The sequence below is a fragment of the Ranitomeya variabilis genome, chromosome 3 (assembly GCF_051348905.1).
Source record: "Ranitomeya variabilis isolate aRanVar5 chromosome 3, aRanVar5.hap1, whole genome shotgun sequence".
NCBI classification, from domain to species: Eukaryota; Metazoa; Chordata; class Amphibia; order Anura; family Dendrobatidae; genus Ranitomeya; species Ranitomeya variabilis.
This window is the reverse complement of record NC_135234.1, coordinates 443883784-443901112: the sequence shown is the minus strand read 5'-3', so window position 1 is coordinate 443901112 and position 17329 is coordinate 443883784. Positions and strand designations below refer to the sequence as shown.

The window sequence follows — 17329 nt, the reverse complement described above, 5'->3', positions numbered from 1 at the left end:
TTATAAAATATAGCCTTCCATCCCAGGTGCTGTGATTGAATTCAAGATAGCAATAAACATTAATAGACATGTTCTTTACAGATTCTACAAGGCTATGAGTCAGTGTATGTCCACAATGTACAACCATAGCGAAAATTACCTTTTCCTGTGTCAAGCACATAAGTAGAATTTTCTGTATTTGTCGGACTCTTCAGGCATTCAGGCAATTCACTGGAATTAAATGTGTGTTCTATGAAAGCAAGGATTGGGTATTAAAGGATGGCAAAACAAATAGTTACTGAATAGAACTGATAGTTCTTAAAAACTGATGGCAATTTACAACAATCATCACAGGGAGCATCTCTGTATCACTATAATAGATCAAAATAAGGTAAAAGGTTTGTAAATGAATATGCAGAATGTACCGTAATCAGCTAAATAAATAATAGGTATATAAGTAATGTAAAATAATATATTTATTTTAGTTTAATAAACCCGGATGTGCATAAATCATAATATATATCAACTGTATATATTAAATAATATATCCCCTACTATTAATTATTATACAAATTGTCCATTTAGGTGGGTAGATTTTGGTCCATGAATTATTGTCATAACCCCTCCGAACAAGATGACACGAAACGAAATTTTGCACACACGTACTGTTGCCTGTAGACCCCATGTCTTCCTGGCCATGTGACACTCCGTGACTCTTCTCATTTTTTACTTTGTTGTTAATCATTCTTTCAATTTCTTACATTTTGCCAGTCCTAACGCTAAACATAGAATAAAAATTCATGCTAGTGCATTTGGTTGGAGGCTTCAGCAGGTAATCATCTCTGCTTTTTTCTCTGTGACTTTTTTCAATTTTTTGGAGGATTTCTAAGTCCTCTTTTTTTGTGTCGGTGAGTTTTTATTCTATGTTTAGCGTTAGGACTGGCAAAATGTAAGGACCCTTGACGTGGGTTGCCGGCTTACGTATTGAGGCCCCAATATTAACCAATACCTTACATACATTGATATGTTTTTTGCACTTTATCTTGCAGGGTGCAGTCGGAACAAGATGGCTCTGTAAACTGTTGGCCTCTGTTCGCACAGCATGCATTTTGTGGCACTGCTAGGCCCGCATATATGTGCCTTAGTAATAGGCTGTAAACCAGACGCTCTGCATTGCTTGTGTGAACAATGCCACATACAGACTATTATCGCTTATCTTTTTGTGCACTAATGCCAAACAGCCAACACTGGATTGAAAGTGGTTGTTTCATCGGTATTACTGCACCTGTGTGTTTGCCATCATTAATCGGGTCCGCTGCACCCTGCTAGTGCATTTGGTTGGAGGCTTCTGCAGGTAATCATCTCTGCTTTTTTCTCTGTGACTTTTTTCAATTTTTTGGAGGATTTCTAAGTCCTCTTTTTGTGTCGGTGAGTGCACAGTAAACCACATACTAAATCCTGCAGGTCTGCATGCCAGATCATCAAGACATACACTTCTACTGGCACCAAAACACAAGAAAAGTTGGCTCCAGTATGCTCAACACCATATAAATAATCCACACAAGTTTTAGGATTCACATATAGGGAGCAATGAAACAAAACTGGAACTTTTCAGGTCCATGTCTAGAGTAGGAAGAATGAGGCATATGAAAAAACACCATGGCTTTTGTGAGCAAACTGAAGCTTGGACGTCACTGAGCTTTTCAACAGAACAATGATCTCAAGTGTACTTCAAAGTCCATCAAAGCCTGGTTAAGGAGGAAGTCCTGGGAGATTTTGGAATGACTGTAACAGCTATCTGACTTAAACCTCAATGAAAATCTTTGATGGGATGTGAAGAAGGCAGTGGCAGCAAACAAACCCAAGAATATTAGTGAACTGGAGGCCATTGCTCGTGAGTAATGGGCTACTATTCATTAGGAATGCTACAAGAAGCTAGTGGCTGCATCTGTATATTTGCATCAGGCCATAACAGCCAAAGGGTGCTCGACTAAGTATTAAAGAAGCTAGTCATGAAAGAAAATGCAGAAGTCCGTAAAAGTATGATTCTGTGTTGAATTTGGAGAAACCCTTGTTATATTAACTGTGTTATATATATTTTTTTATTTGTTTTTTTTTTATTGCAAACAGCAGAACATTTGTACATTGCAATAATAAACCTAATTTGCAGAGGGGTTCAATATTTTTTTTAATTGAATTAAACACACTACAGCTGCTGCTGAACCTCTTCAGTCAATTACCATTTATTGATTGATATGAAACACCCTGATAGTTTTAATAAAGAAGGCATGTGTGTAGTAAGATGTTCTGCAGAAGCTGGGGATCAGGACAGGAATGTAGAGATTGCAGCTACTGAACAACCAATTTAAAGAAATAAATCCTTGCTAATCCGTGGTTGACACAAGGAAAAAACTGCCCATAAATGACATCTGTGACAGACTGCATAGACAGCCAATAATGGAATGCAGCATTTAGACAGCCACAAGGGTGGTACACAGTAAGTGTATCAGTAAAGCACTAGTCACACTACCTGGAGCAGTAACTTGTGTTATTTCTTGTTCTTCAGGCTCAACCTTGATTTCTTTTACCCCATTCTGTTCACTTGATGTACCTGTTAAATTGAGAATATTTTTTTATAATAGCGATTACAGACAAGTCGATTCCAATGTCTATAATTTCATTAATAATGTACTAAAACATTTTCTCTCGTGCGTAAAGTGGCACAATTTCAGCTAACGTTATCAGTTAATGTGACTTTGAGAGCCTATGCGGTGTGATAATAATTATAGTCTAGGATGTTAATATTTCTGTTTACAGAGTTCTAATATTTTCTGACTTTTCAGCCCTCACATTATAATGTTAGAATTTAGGTTATTTAGATACTGCTAGATCTCTATTCTTCAGATAAAATCTACACAAGTTCTCATTTTCACCACCCATTGCCCACAGGTCTCTGATGAGAACCCATTTCTTAGTCGATTTTCATACCGCGTTTGTACAGTATGGACATTCTGCATCTGCACCTAGGAATGTTCATACACCAAACTGGTCCATACCATCCATGGTAATGGTAATATAGGAAAATATTGCATGCTGCACTTTTCCATACAGTTAACAAAGCAAAAAATGTACATGATACCCCAATGTATGTTTTGTTTCACAATGGTGATACAGTGTAGTAAAATGTTGCATATATAGGCATATTAATGTTGGCATATACCAGTGAAAATTTCCTAGCTTATTGGGCAAAAGTAAAGCCAAAACACAAAATCAATGGAGTCTTACCTCCACTTGAGTGCTTAGAAGGGGATTGGTTGTTTAATTGTTCTCTCAGCAATTGTATCACAATGGTATTTCTATGTCTAAAGCTTAGTATACATGGAAGAAGACTACTTCCTTTTAATTTTCATTGAAAAATCTCTTACAATTAAATAAAAAACATGGCAAATTTAAAATGATAACATCTACACAACCTGTTCATTGTTAAAAAAGGGATATTTTGTTATTGTACTCCAGAGAATAATTTATCGAGGTAAAAAGGTTGGGAACTACTTTTATTAACCTTAGGATAAGCCTTCAATATCTGATAGGACCGGCTGGAAGTTCTCGGATGCTGCAGGAAAAAAGTAACTCCACCAAACTGTAGTGGAAGGCCAGGTGCTGCAGATCCACTCCTATTCATTTGGATCTGCAATACTACAGTGCTATATTCTGGCGGCATCTGAGCACTTCCGCCAGTAACATCTGATTGCTGGGGGTGCCGAGAGTTGCACCCTCACCTTTCACATGTTGATGGCCTATTCTAAGAACAGGCCATCAGTAAAAAAAAATAGTGGCCAACCCCTTTAAGTACTGGCGGGATTTAATGATACAAAAAGTTAAAATTTTATTTTACCTGGCTCACATTCTTCAGATATGTTGCCGATTTCAGACCTAAAAATATGAAATGAAAAGTTACACACAAATATCTATTTTTCATTTTCAACAGTAACCCCCAGTAGTTCTATAGAGATATTGCCACTCCAGTATGACCTAAAATAGACTGGGCTATGTCATATGAAGGAACTAAAAATGGTGGTGTTATCTTGGTTCACCCCACAAGTCTGTGTATAGCACCTAAGTGGATAATGGTAAATTCCCATGAGGCAGAGACAGTTTCAACTGCAATCTGAACAGAGCCTGATTGAAAATGATGTGCTGGAGTGATAACAGCATTGTACTCTGATCAGACACATTAGGTCCCTTAGGGTACCGTCACACAGTGCTATTTTCATCGCTACGACGGCACGATCCGTGACGTCGCAGCGTCGTAAGATTATCGCTCCAGCGTCGTAGACTGCGGTCACACTTTGCAATCACGGCGCTGGAGCGATGCCGAAGTCCCCGGGTAACCAGGGTAAACATCGGGTTACTAAGCGCAGGGCCGCGCTTAGTAACCCGATGTTTACCCTGGTTACCAGCGTAAACGTAAAAAAAACAAACAGTACATACTTACATTCCGGTGTCTGTCTCCCGGCGTTCTGCTTCTCTGCACTGTGTAAGCACCATAGCCGGAAAGCAGAGCGGTGACGTCACCGCTGTGCTCGCTTTCCGGCCGGCAGGCGCTCACAGTGCAGAGAAGCTGAGACGCCGGAGGACAGACACCGGAATGTGAGCATGTACTGTTTGGTTTTTTTACGTTTACGCTGGTAACCAGGGTAAACATCGGGTTACTAAGCGCGGCCCTGCGCTTAGTTACCCGATGTTTACCCTGGTTACAAGCAAACACATCGCTGGATCGGTGTCACACACAACGATCCAGTGATGTCAGCGGGTGATCAAGCGACGAAAGAAAGTTCCAAACGATCTGCTACGACGTACGATTCTCAGCGTGATGTCTGATCGCAGTAGCGTGTCAGACACAGCGATATCGTAACGATATCGCTAGAACGTCACAAATCGTGCCGTCGTAGCGATGAAAATTTCACTGTGTGACGGTACCCTTATTTAGGATAGCCCCCGAAGGCATTACTATCTTTACTGTGCAAAAGGCCGCTCTGGCTAATGTAGCTGGTAGCAAGGGTTATTGTGCTAGGAATGGAAATTATAGTTAGGGTACTGTCAGGCTACGTTCACATTTGCATTGTGCGCCGCAGCGTCGGCGCCGCAACGCACAACGCAAACAAAAACGCAGCAAAACGCATGCACAACGCTGCGTTTTGCGCCGCATGCGTCCTTTTTTTCATTGATTTTGGACGCAGCAAAAATGCAACTTGCTGCGTCCTCTGCGCCCGGACGCGGGCGCCGCAGGGACGCATGCGGCGCAAAACGCAAGTGCGACGCATGTCCATGCGCCCCCATGTTAAATATAGGGGCGCATGACGCATGCGGCGACGCTGCGGCGCCGACCGCAAATGTGAACGTAGCCTCACACAGTGGCACTTTGGTCGCTACAACGGCACGATCCGTGACGTTCCAGCGATATAGTTACGATATCGCTGTGTCTGACACGCTACTGCGATCAGGGACCCCGCTGAGAATCGTACGTCGTAGCAGATCGTTTGAAACTTTATTTCGTTGTCAAGTGTCCCGCTGTGGCGGCATGATCGCAGCGTGTAACAAAGGTGTGCACGATATTCCCAATGTCTATGACTTCTACATCGCAACTACGTCATGAAATTATCGCTCCAGCGCCGTGCATTGCAAAGTGTGACCGCAGTCTACGACGCTGGAGCGATAATCAAGCGACGCTGCAACGTCACAGATCGTGCCGTCGGAGCGATCAAAGTGCCACTGTGTGACAGTACCCTAGACATCTCAAGATAAGTAACTTGACAACAGTGTGACTGCAGAGAAAGTCCGTTCATGTAAACTCAGCTGTACTTATTATTGTTTGCATATAAAGTAGGCTCACACATAATGATAATGATAAAATAAAACTCACCTGTTCCCAAGGGACAACCTGAGCAGGTCTATAGCTGCCAGCTTCTGAGGGTCTCCACAAGCTTCTTCTCCCGAGCTGCATACATCTGGCTTTGACGTTTCTTTGGTAAATTTAGTACCTAGTTATAGTTAGATGTCCATTTTTGTAACTTATAATAATTATTAATAATTACAATTGCTCTGCCTTAAGAAACCTGGCTTCTCACCACTGGCGTCTCACGTAGAATAGCAATGGATGCCAATGGCAAGGTCATGTCCATAATTCCTCCTGACCATTTATAAATAATTTGACAAGTTGGTGTTACCACTCTCTTAGCCAATGAGGTGTGCCTATACACAGTCAAGAACTGTCAACACTGATTGGACAATATCAGAGGATGTAGGGATACACCCCTCAACTGGTAACACCCATTAGTTTTTGCAGTCATAAAAGGAACTAGACGATACATCGTTTTAAGAAAAAATGCTTCCGAATTGTTGCAATATGGGTAATTCAATTATTTACTAAAACAAATGGTCTGAAAGTGCAGAAAAATCCAGTTTAATTAATCATGTAGAAAAATCATTAATATACAAATAATATTCAAATACATTTAAACTCAGAGTCAGAAATTAATTTTAGGGGTATTCGCTTCTCAGACATTAGGTATATATGGCATAAATATATTATAACTTTGGATACAGCCACTTAAACCCCACTCATCACCAGAATGGAGGTTCCTCGTCTATGGTTCTATAAAGTGATGCAGCTGCACCTAGACTGGACGGAGAAGAGTGGAGAAGGCCAAGAGGACAGATCTTACAGATATACCATACATATCTGGGATGGGAAACCCCTCTGAACCAATTATAAAGTGAAACTTTCGCTTTTGATCAATAATGGATTAAATGTTCAACTTACCTTCAAAAATTCTATGATCAAACATACTGCAAGAAAAAAAGATATATATATGATGTTGCCACTTCAATGGTATTCTGTTATCAAAACTACCTTAGAGGGGTTATCCCATGAACAACATTCTTTACTTTTCCAAATAATAAGTGAAAAAGGTATAATGACTGAGAGACACACTTCTACGACTCTCACCAATCATAAAAATGGGGGTCCCTTATCACAACACAGGTAAGTAATGGTGTGGTAGTCAAGCATGCATCCTTTCCCGCATTGAATGTTTACACCTTCCATTGAGTGATAGTGCGTATGCATGATCATTGTGGGACCCCCATTCTTGTTAGGTGATAAATGTTGTCCTTGTGCCCTCTAATGCATCATGCTACCTTTTAATTTTTTTTAATCAGATAAGTTTTTATTAGGCAATTGAAATAATACAAACAATATTGATTACAATTTGAAAACTCAAATAACATTTTTTAAATTTTCCCCCTCATAACAACTCAGCCCCATACCCTCCCCCCCTTAGATACCCTCCAAGAGCCAACCAATCTTCGTCATCCTGTAGTTTGTAAATCGCTCTCCCAAAAGACCCCCCCAAAATACACTAGAGTTTGGGCCCTCCCCCTTAACTCAAATCGAGCCAAGGTTGCCACAATTTATAGAAAAGGTTTAGTTTCTGCCTCTTAGTATATATACTTCTCTCCAAAGAGATGATGTGTTCCACCTGCGCCAGAAAATCTCCCCTCGTCAGAGGCTCTTCCCTAATCCAAAACTTGGCGATCAGTTTTCTGGCAATAAACAACAACCTGGCAATAGCAGTTTTGAGTGCGTTGTCAACAACTATCTCCTCTACATACCCCAAAATACAAACCAGGGGATGTCTGGGAACAGTACAATTATATACCACCTCAATTCTATTTAACACTATTATCCAAAAGGAGGACAATCTAGGACAAAGCCACATCATATGGAGAATACCTGCCTCAGATTGTGAGCATCTAGGACATTGCGAATCAGGTCTCAACCCAGCCTTGAATAATAGATCAGGCGTTCTGTAGGCCCTATGAATTACAAATAATTGCGACAGCCTTCCTGGCTCACTCATAGAAATCCTAGGCACGTATTCCAAAATTGATTCCCATTTATCTTGATCAATTTCCCCCAATTCCGCCTCCCATTTACCTCTAGCCTTAATAGGGTATTTTTCAAGAAAAGAAAAAAGGAGAAACTCATATATCCCTGAAATCGCCCACTTCGTGCCACCGTTTTTAAGGATAAAATCCAGCATAAGGTCCACTTGTAACACTATGGGACTCCTTTTATATTGTGTCAATGCATGAGATATGCAGCTATAATGGTATACCTCAGACCGCGGCAACTGAAATTCCTCCCGCAGTGCTTCAAAAGACCTAAGTTTGCCCTGAGACTGCAACTGCACAATCCTATTTATACCAGCCTCCCGCCAAGCTCGGAACCCCTTCAGACACCCAAGTTCTGGTAGATACAAATTTCCCCAAATCGGTGAGTATCTAGTAATGTTCCCCACTCCCCTAATAGTCTTAACTGTTCCCCAAACCTTATGGATTAATCTAATGGTACAGTACTTAGACCCCAATTTCTGAAAGCGACCCCCCTCCAAACTTTCGTTCAGAACCTTCCCTTTGAATAAAGAGCTCAAGCAATTGGGCACAGAGTCCCTCCCCGTATCATCTCCCCACCCCCTAAAATGTTGGCACTGTGCTGCTAGGAAATATAGCCATGAATTGGGAAGGGCCAAGCCACCCTCCACCTTAGACCTTTGTAGTGTCTCCTGTTTAAACCTGGGACATCTACCCCCCCAAATTAAATCGCCAAACAAGGACCGAATCTTACGAAATCTACACTGCGGGATCCACATGGGAGAATTATGTAGCACATAAAGAAGCTGGGGCATTACAATCATCTTTATAAGATTTACCCTACCCACTACTGACAAATGCAATTTTTTCCATGCCAAAATTTTGGTGCGAATTTTCTGTAGAAGCGGGTTCAAATTTAGTTCCCCGAAACTAGTTAAAGAGAGCAATCTGGATCCCCAAGTATTTAAATTTATGAACCACCCTTAAGCTGGAAAGTGAAGTTCCCCCTTCTTCCCCCACCTTGTCCCCATCAATCCGCATCATACAAGATTTGTCCCAATTAATCCTGAGACCTGAATACCTTCCAAATTCCTCAATAATAGCCACTGCCTTATAAAGGGTCCCCTCCGAGTCTTCCAGGAACAACAAGATGTCATCGGCATACAGGGCCACTTTATCTTCTTTCAAACCGTACACGAACCCTCTCACCTCCTGTGTACCTCTTATTTTAGCTGCCAGCGGCTCCACAGCAAGAGCAAAAAGCAGCGGGGACAGTGGACACCCCTGCCTAGTACCCCTAAACAGGGAAAAACTCTCCGATAGATTATTGTTAACCCTAATTTTGGCCGTTGGGTCAGAATACAGCAACTTTACCCAGGAAATAAACTTGGGACCAAATCCCAACCGGTCCAGCACCGACCACAAATATTTCCACTCTACACAGTCAAATGCCTTGTGGGCATCCAAAGACACCACAGCTCTCCTACCAGCATTATCAGAAGGAATCTGCATATTTAAAAATAACCTTCTCAAATTAAGTGCCGTTGATTTGTTAGGCATAAAGCCTGCCTGGTCCGGATGGATCAATTTATCGATCACCTGGGTCAGCCTATTAGCTAGAGCCTTAGCCAGGATCTTAATATCAGCAGTTAATAATGAGATAGGATGGTAAGACTCCGGTAACAGCGGATCCCTGTCAGCCTTAGGGATAACCACCACAATAGCTTCCCTCATAGACGGAGGTAACACCCCCCTCCCCAGCGAATCGTTGAATACCCTTTCCAGTTTAGGCACCAGGTCTACCTTTTAATTTTGAAGTGTATGTTGTGCCTTTCTTCAAGGATTCTTTTGAGTTTAGGCACTCCATAAGTGCATGGTCTTTTGAAAGGGATTTTATCAGGTATTCCTACAATCTCCACTGCTTCTGGGTGACAAGCTATCTTCCGATAAGGTACGTGCACCATGTGATCAAGGCCTAATGCTTCAGCTGGAAGGGAAAAACCACATTTGTCAGTGTCATTTTATAACCACAATCAACAGATATAAAATAAATTCATGCTTTGCAAGACAACCTGTCAGCATGGAAATAACTGTGCAGTCTATGAGCATGTTGCTACAGTTCAGGAAAGGATGAACAGATTCATATACAGTACAGACCAAAAGTTTGGACACACCTTCTCATTTAAAGATTTTCCTGTATTTTCATGACTATGAAAATTGTAAATTCACACTGAAGGCATCACAACTATGAATTAACACATGTGGAATTATATACTTAACAAAAAAGTGTGAAACAACTGAAATTATGTCTTATATTCTAGGTTCTTCAAAGTAGCCACCTTTTGCTTTGATGACTGCTTTGCACAGTCTTGGCATTCTCTTGATGAGCTTCAAGAGGTAGTCACCGGAAATGGTTTTCATTTCACAGGTGTGTCCTGTCAGGTTTAATAGGTGGGATTTCTTGCCTTATAAATGGGGTTGGGACGATCAATTATGTTGTGCAGAAGTCTGGTGGATACACAGCTGATAGTCCTACTGAATAGACTGTTAGAATTTGTATTATGGCAAGAAAGAAGCAGCTAAGTAAAGAAAAAAAAAGTGGCCATCATTACTTTACGAAATCAGGGTCAGTCAGTCTGAAAAATTGTGAAAACTCTGAAATTGTCCCCAAATGCAGTTGCAAAAACCATCAAGCTCTACAAAGAAACTGGCTCACATGAGGACCGCCCCAGGAAAGGAAGACCAAGAGTCACCTCTGCTTCTGAGGATAAGTTTATCCGAGTCACGAGCCTCAGAAATCACAGGTTAACAGCAGCTCAGATTAGAGACCAGGTCAATGCCACCCAGAGTTCTAGCAGCAGACATATCTCTACAACAACTGATAAGAGGAGACTTTGTGCAGCAGGCCTTCATAGTAACATAGCTGCTAGGAAACCACTTCTAAGGACAGGCAACAAGCAGAAGAGACTTGTTTGGGCTAAAGAACACAAGGAATGGACATTAGACCAGTGGAAATCTGTGCTTTGGTCTGATGAGTCCAAATTTGAGATCTTTGGTTCCAACCACCATGTCTTTGTGCGACGCAGAAAAGGTGAACGGATGGACTCTACATGCCTGGTTCCCACCGTGAAGCATGGAGGCGGAGGTGTCATGGTGTGGGGGTGATTTGCATGGTGTTGGGGATTTATTCAAAATTGAAGGCATACTGAACCAGCATGGCTCCCACAGCATCTTGCAGCGGCATGCTATTCCATCTGGTTTGCGTTTAGTTGGACCATCATTTATTTTTCAACAGGACAATGACCTCAAACACACCTCCAGGCTGTGTAAGGGCTATTTGACCAAGAAGGGGAGTGATGGGGTGCTACGCCAGATGACCTGGCCTCCACAGTCACCAGACCTGAACCCAATCGAGATGGTTTGGGGTAAGCTGGACCGCAGAGTGAAGGCAAAAGGGCCAACAAGTGCTAAGCATCTCTGGGAACTCCTTCAAGATTGTTGGAAGACCATTCCCAGTGACTACCTCTTGAAGCTCATCAAGAGAATGCCAAGAGTGTGCAAAGCAGTCATCAAAGCAAAAGGTGGCTACTTTAAAGAACGTAGAATATAAGACATATTTTCAGTTGTTTCACACTTTTTTGTTAAGTATATAATTCCACATGTGTTAATTCATAGTTTTGATGCCTTGGTGTGAATTTACAATTTTCATAGTCATAAAAATACAGGAAAATCTTTAAATGAGAAGGTATGTCCAAACTTTTGGTCTGTACTGTATAGTTTTGTGGGAAAAGAACTAGTATAATTTGTATTTTATTGACTATGATTTTTGCTCATTCTTGTCGGAGCCAATTGGGTGGTAACATTCAGCCTTTATGTATAGGTGTGCATACAGAGATAGCCATCACTCATTAGGACCACCCACTTGAATACTAATCCTAATAAGATCAATGATTGCAAAGAATAAAATACAAGGTATACTAAATCTTTTCCCATAAGCCTACATATCAATCCGTTCAAGTCCAGCTGCTCCATTGATGACCGCACAAGGTTCCCTTTAAAACTTGCATCCTGTTCAGTCAAACCTATTTTAATGAACTCTTTATAGTAAAATTGAAGGCAAACAGCGCAAAGCAGTAATTACCAGGATGACCGTGGATTATAAATTATCCACAGTAAATATTTACTTGTAAATGGCTTTTTTGCTTTGATTATTTAATGCATTCAGAGTGGGTTTTTAATTGACAATATTCAGACGGGAAGGGCGGCATACATAGAGATGTTGATATTGGTTCAAGGTTCCATCAATAGATGCATGACATCCATAATTTACACTTCCAAAATTATATTTTCCAAAATTCCGTCTCAGTTTCAGAACTGGATTTCTACATTGCACAGTAAACCTGTTTTACATGTAGTATTCAGTAAAAATATACATTGGGAAGAGAGTTATCAAAAACTTATACTGTTAACTACAGATGAGCGGATTTGGCAAATTTCCTGATCTGGAGACAATTGTAGAATATGGAAAATCCAAAACTGAAGAAAATCTGGCATAATTACAACATTGGTTTGTCCATCTCAATCCAAATAGGTTAAATTAGCACTTTATTTCAACCATTTAAAATCCATAGAAGAGTGGCGAGCGGCTACTGATCTTCAACGTGTTTCAAACGCTATATGCATTCTTAATCATGATGGTTCAACATGCAATGCCGATAATACAAAGCGATAGATGCAGCGATGTAACAGGAATACCAATACTCACCATATCTGCTGTTAAACAAGATTTGTACACACTCCCTGAGAATATTGATATCCTCGGTTTCTTTAATAAATCTGTCCCATTTCTCTACCAAAAAGAATAAGTTAAAATAAGAACTGGTAAAAGGCAGATCCCTAAATATATTAAAGGGAGTCTGCCAGCATCAAAGGACTGTTGAAACCAAGTACAGGTACTTGGAGCACCCTTGGAGTGACCAAACGTGCACCTTCCCACCTGCTTGTTCAGATTCTATTTCCGACCCCACTTTTTTTTTTATTATTGGTTTCGTAGAGCTGGAGAAGGGCAAAGAAGGATGGAAAACAAGCAGGTGGGAACGTACACTCAACTGTTTGACCACGCCAAGGGTGCACCTAGGGCATGTACTTGGCTTCAACAGTCATTCTGTGCTGACAGATTTCCTTGAATACATCAATCATTGATAATATAAAAATAATAATACTAATAATAATAATAATAACAACAATACTAAAAATAGGTTTACTGATATTTTTAGCTAGGAAGAAAATCATGTATTTATTAACGTAAATCTGTGCCTGTCCACAACCCTCTGGAATACTCACAATTTACAAGGGCAAGCAGCAAAAGTGGGAATGAGCCAAAATAACAAATCAAAATGTTATACATATTTAGCCAATCATGGAGAGTGTGTGTGGCAGTAAATATATCTACTTTTTCCATTAAGTTCAATTGAAAATCTGGAATAGGACCTAGTTTACTGAAACACTTAAAACTGGGTAAGGAGTAGCCAAAGTTTGCTACAAAGATGAGGTTAGGGAAGACAATTTCATGCCGCAGGTCATACAAAATCAAAAGATTTATGACAGCAACAATAGAAAAGGTAATTTTACTGCAACAGGAAGGTCTTTTCCAAACAAAGATTTCAAAGCAGACTGTAGTTTGAAGATATGTTCTACAAGTAATGATATCGCCATCACAGAGCTATGATCTTAACATCATTGATTCTGTCTGGTATTACATGAAGAGACATTTGTGCAAGCCCACATCCACAGATCTGTGGTTTATTTTCCAAGATGTTTAGAACAACTTCTGTGGTGAGTTCCTTCAAAAACTTTGTGAAAGTATTAATTTGATTTAAATTTATCTTTTTGCAGATTTTTTTTATCACACTTGCATAAAACTTTTCTACATACAGTATAAATAACTTTATTACACTTAATTACACACGTACCTGTTTTATCATGAACTATTGAAAACAGCACACGTTTTAAGGCATGGTCATTCTGTCTGAGGCTATTATTTGCTGCTGAAGATTGTCCTGCATTCAGAGGAAAAGGTAAATTAATGCCATGTTTTTCACAATAGGTAATGCAGACTGCCTCAAAGGGGTTGTCTGCTCTCATGTGCTAACTAGACTCACCCGACGTCTCTCAATTTGTAGAACTGGTGGTTTTCTCCCTGACAATTCAAGTGTGAAACGCATTTGATGTTTATGTATGTTAAAAGGATGATACCCACTGGGGCAGCAGTTAGCTTAGACAGGGTTAACTGTAATAGCCGTCCCAGTTTAGGAGAGGAGAATTAAGAGTAAGGCTTCTTTCACACTTCCGTCTTCCAAATCTGCACAGGATCCGTCAAGACGTTGAAATGAAGGATCCTGTGCAGATTGTGGAAAACGTGTGCACTGGGCCCGTCTTTCTGACGGATCTGTCGAGGCTATGTGCACCTGTTGTGTATGCGTCTTCACAGCGGTTTTCCGCTGCGAAAACGCATACACAACACAAACCAGGTTAAAAAAAAATAAAAAATCGCAGTATTCTCACCTACCGGCGTTCCCGCGCAGCGATGCTCCCGGCAGCTAGCGTTCCTAGTAATACATTGCAAGAAGTCGCAATGTATTACTAGGAAGTAAAGCTAGCTGCTGGGAGCATCGGTGACGCTGCGCGGGAACGCCGGTAGGTGAGAATATTGCAATTTTTTATTTTTTGTATTATTTTTAACATTATATCTTGTTACTATTGATGCTGCATAGGCAGCATCAATAGTAAAAAGAGAAAGAGAGCGAGCGAGAGAGAGAGAATTTCCCTGACGGGAAATTCTTCCACGCATGCTCAGTTTGAAAAGACGGGACCCTTTTTCTACCACACTTTTTCCTTCCACTCAACTTTCCATTAATATGCTTGGATACAGCACTCTGTGAACAGCCAGCTTCTTTAGCACAGACCTTTTGTGGCTTACCCTCCTTGTGGAGGGTGTCAATGACTGCCTTCTCGACATCTGTCAAGTCAGCAGTCTTCCCCATGATTGTGAAACCTACTGAAAAAGACTAAGGAACCCTTATAAACCCTTAGGAAGCCTTTACAGGTGTTTTTTGTTAATTATTCTAATTTACTGAGATAATGACTTTTGGATTTTCATTGGCTGTAAGCCATAATCATCAACATTAACAGAAATAAACACTTTGAAATAGATCACTCGGTTTGTAATGACTCTATATAATATATGAGTTTCACTTTTTGTATTAAAGAAATGAAATAAATTAACTTTTTGATGATTTTCTAATTTTGTGAGGAGCACCTGTAGCTGTATTTAAACAACCCTTCTCTACCTTCAACTATTGCTCTAATACTAATAATAGAACCTAATATTGTTTATGCTATATAATTATGATCACATCTAGGAATAATTGCTGTTTGTAAATGCTTTGTAGAGATTGTCCATAACTGAAGATAAAGTCAGCCATTGTAACTAAGTTTAATCTGATATTTTAAAAGTTTTCTTGTCAGAAAGGACTCTGCATAGTACTAAATGGATCAACAATATCCAGTTCTAAACAATCCTATAAAAAATTGCAGCAATTTAACACCTCATATAGCAGGTAAGCCTACACTATAAATTACTATAGCCATACATTTGTGCTCTAAAACGTATTCTTGTGGAGGAGATAGCCACATATTTGCTAGACAGACTTGTGACATGGACTAATCGCTTGTGGCTAGCTGGTTTCAAGATGTGGCCAGCTCTTCATCTGTCAACCAAACAATCATGGGTATATAAAAAAGTGCAATCAATATAAGGTTTGAAGTTCTTAGCTAAATTTGAGAGAAATATCATCAGACATTTTGAAATTAGTGGACATTAAACATGCATGATCTTCTATTAGACCAGTAATAGCACACAATTGGTAGATACATAACAATCCTCACCGGAACAATCTGAGTAGTTCTGCATCTGTTCTCCTGGAGACTTGTGACTCAGTAGCGCACTGGATATACTGGGTCCTGGAATATTGGTGTGAATCTCCTGTTTTAACTCCATACATAGCTGATTGGGTAGGGTGACATTGTACAAAAAGTTTGATATACTGGGTGGATTTTCATGGGCGGAAGGCTTCGGGACTTTGGCACTAGGACCTGTGTCTGGAACAATCTTTGCTGTTGTAATAGGTGAGCAGTTGAAATCATGACCAAGTTTGGACTCTCTGTTGAGGTCTTCGATAGGTCTTCACAATAAGTAAAAAAAAAAGTATAAGTCACATAGAAAAACAATAGCAACATTTACATTATGTTTGAATTTCTTTCTGTGTTCTATAGTGCTTCTATCTAACATATTTAAAGCATAACTAAACTTTTTTAAATTTAATTATTGATCAGCTTTTCCAAAGTTCTGATTCTTCTTAATATAATCCATTATCTTATTATTCATCCATCTCTTAAACGCCTTACTGAAAGTGCTGTTTTAACTGTCTTGTTTGTGCACTTTGAGAGGCTGCTTTGAGCTGCTGCTCTAGCAAGAATTCCTACTCAACCACTGTTTACAAACACTCCAGAAGTTCTCTGCTCCCTTCCTACATAGTGAGACATGTAACTAGTGCTTGAGTGTGGATTCTTGTTTGGAGCCAAAGTTAAAACAGTATATTCAGAATGGTGTTTGCAATATATTGCATTACCTTTTTTTTTGCTTTCCTCTCCTACAAAGATTCATAACTTTGCAAAGGCTGATCAATAAATAATATTCATATACTGTATATGGTTTAAAATGTATTCTCATTCGGTTGTCTGGTCTTTTAATAAAAGTCTGCAGTTATTATATGTGTTATGTTTTGACTTCTGAATAATTACAACGTGAGCTCTGTCCGCTGTCAGGATTCTACAGTCGCTGCAGACACTAGGTGGTCACATGACTGCAAGAATTCAATTTGCATACTTGTCAAGTGCCAAAGAGTCATACGCGGCCTTGCACAATACAAGTGAACTGACTCAGGTCATGCACGTCTAGTTGGAATGTGGCCAGAAGTATGTAAATCACTTGTGGCCATGCTTGTTCTAGGCCTCAACACCAAAGAATCCTGTCAGCCCGAAGTGCACAAGCTGTAATGACTCAGAAGTAGTCGGCCGTCACATAGAGTGACTGCAAATTTTTAGCAAAGGACTGGACTGCCCTATTAATGTTAGTAATATCAGTTTATCAGTCACATATAATTTTTTTTTTCCGTCAGGTAACCCCTTTAATTACCTTCACCCATTTCAGCATGTATGTACAGTACTCTGCAAAAGTTTTAAACACATGAGGAAAAATGCTGCAATGTAAGAATGCTTTTAAAAATAGAAGTGTTATTAGTTTATATTTAGCAATTAATAAGATGCAAAGTGAACAAACAAAAGAGAAATCTAA

The 17329-nt window shown here is 40.0% G+C and overlaps 1 protein-coding gene across 5 annotated transcripts in view; it reads right to left on the bottom strand.

The window, feature by feature from the left end:
- Positions 1-17329, bottom strand: part of GTF2IRD1 (GTF2I repeat domain containing 1) — a 156292-nt gene that overhangs the window by 57296 nt on the left and 81667 nt on the right. For 3 of the 5 annotated variants that reach the window (XM_077296463.1, XM_077296466.1, XM_077296465.1), the window contains 9 exons: positions 15862-16157; positions 13887-13973; positions 12680-12763; positions 9718-9901; positions 6803-6828; positions 5903-6020; positions 3875-3912; positions 2510-2590; positions 140-229 (listed from right to left, as the gene is read on the bottom strand). In XM_077296463.1, the coding sequence (XP_077152578.1) occupies positions 140-229; positions 2510-2590; positions 3875-3912; positions 5903-6020; positions 6803-6828; positions 9718-9901; positions 12680-12763; positions 13887-13973; positions 15862-16157 (1004 nt within the window). The remainder of the gene's footprint in view (positions 1-139; positions 230-2509; positions 2591-3874; positions 3913-5902; positions 6021-6802; positions 6829-9717; positions 9902-12679; positions 12764-13886; positions 13974-15861; positions 16158-17329) is intronic. The other 2 variants (XM_077296467.1, XM_077296468.1) reach the window with 1 other exon arrangement.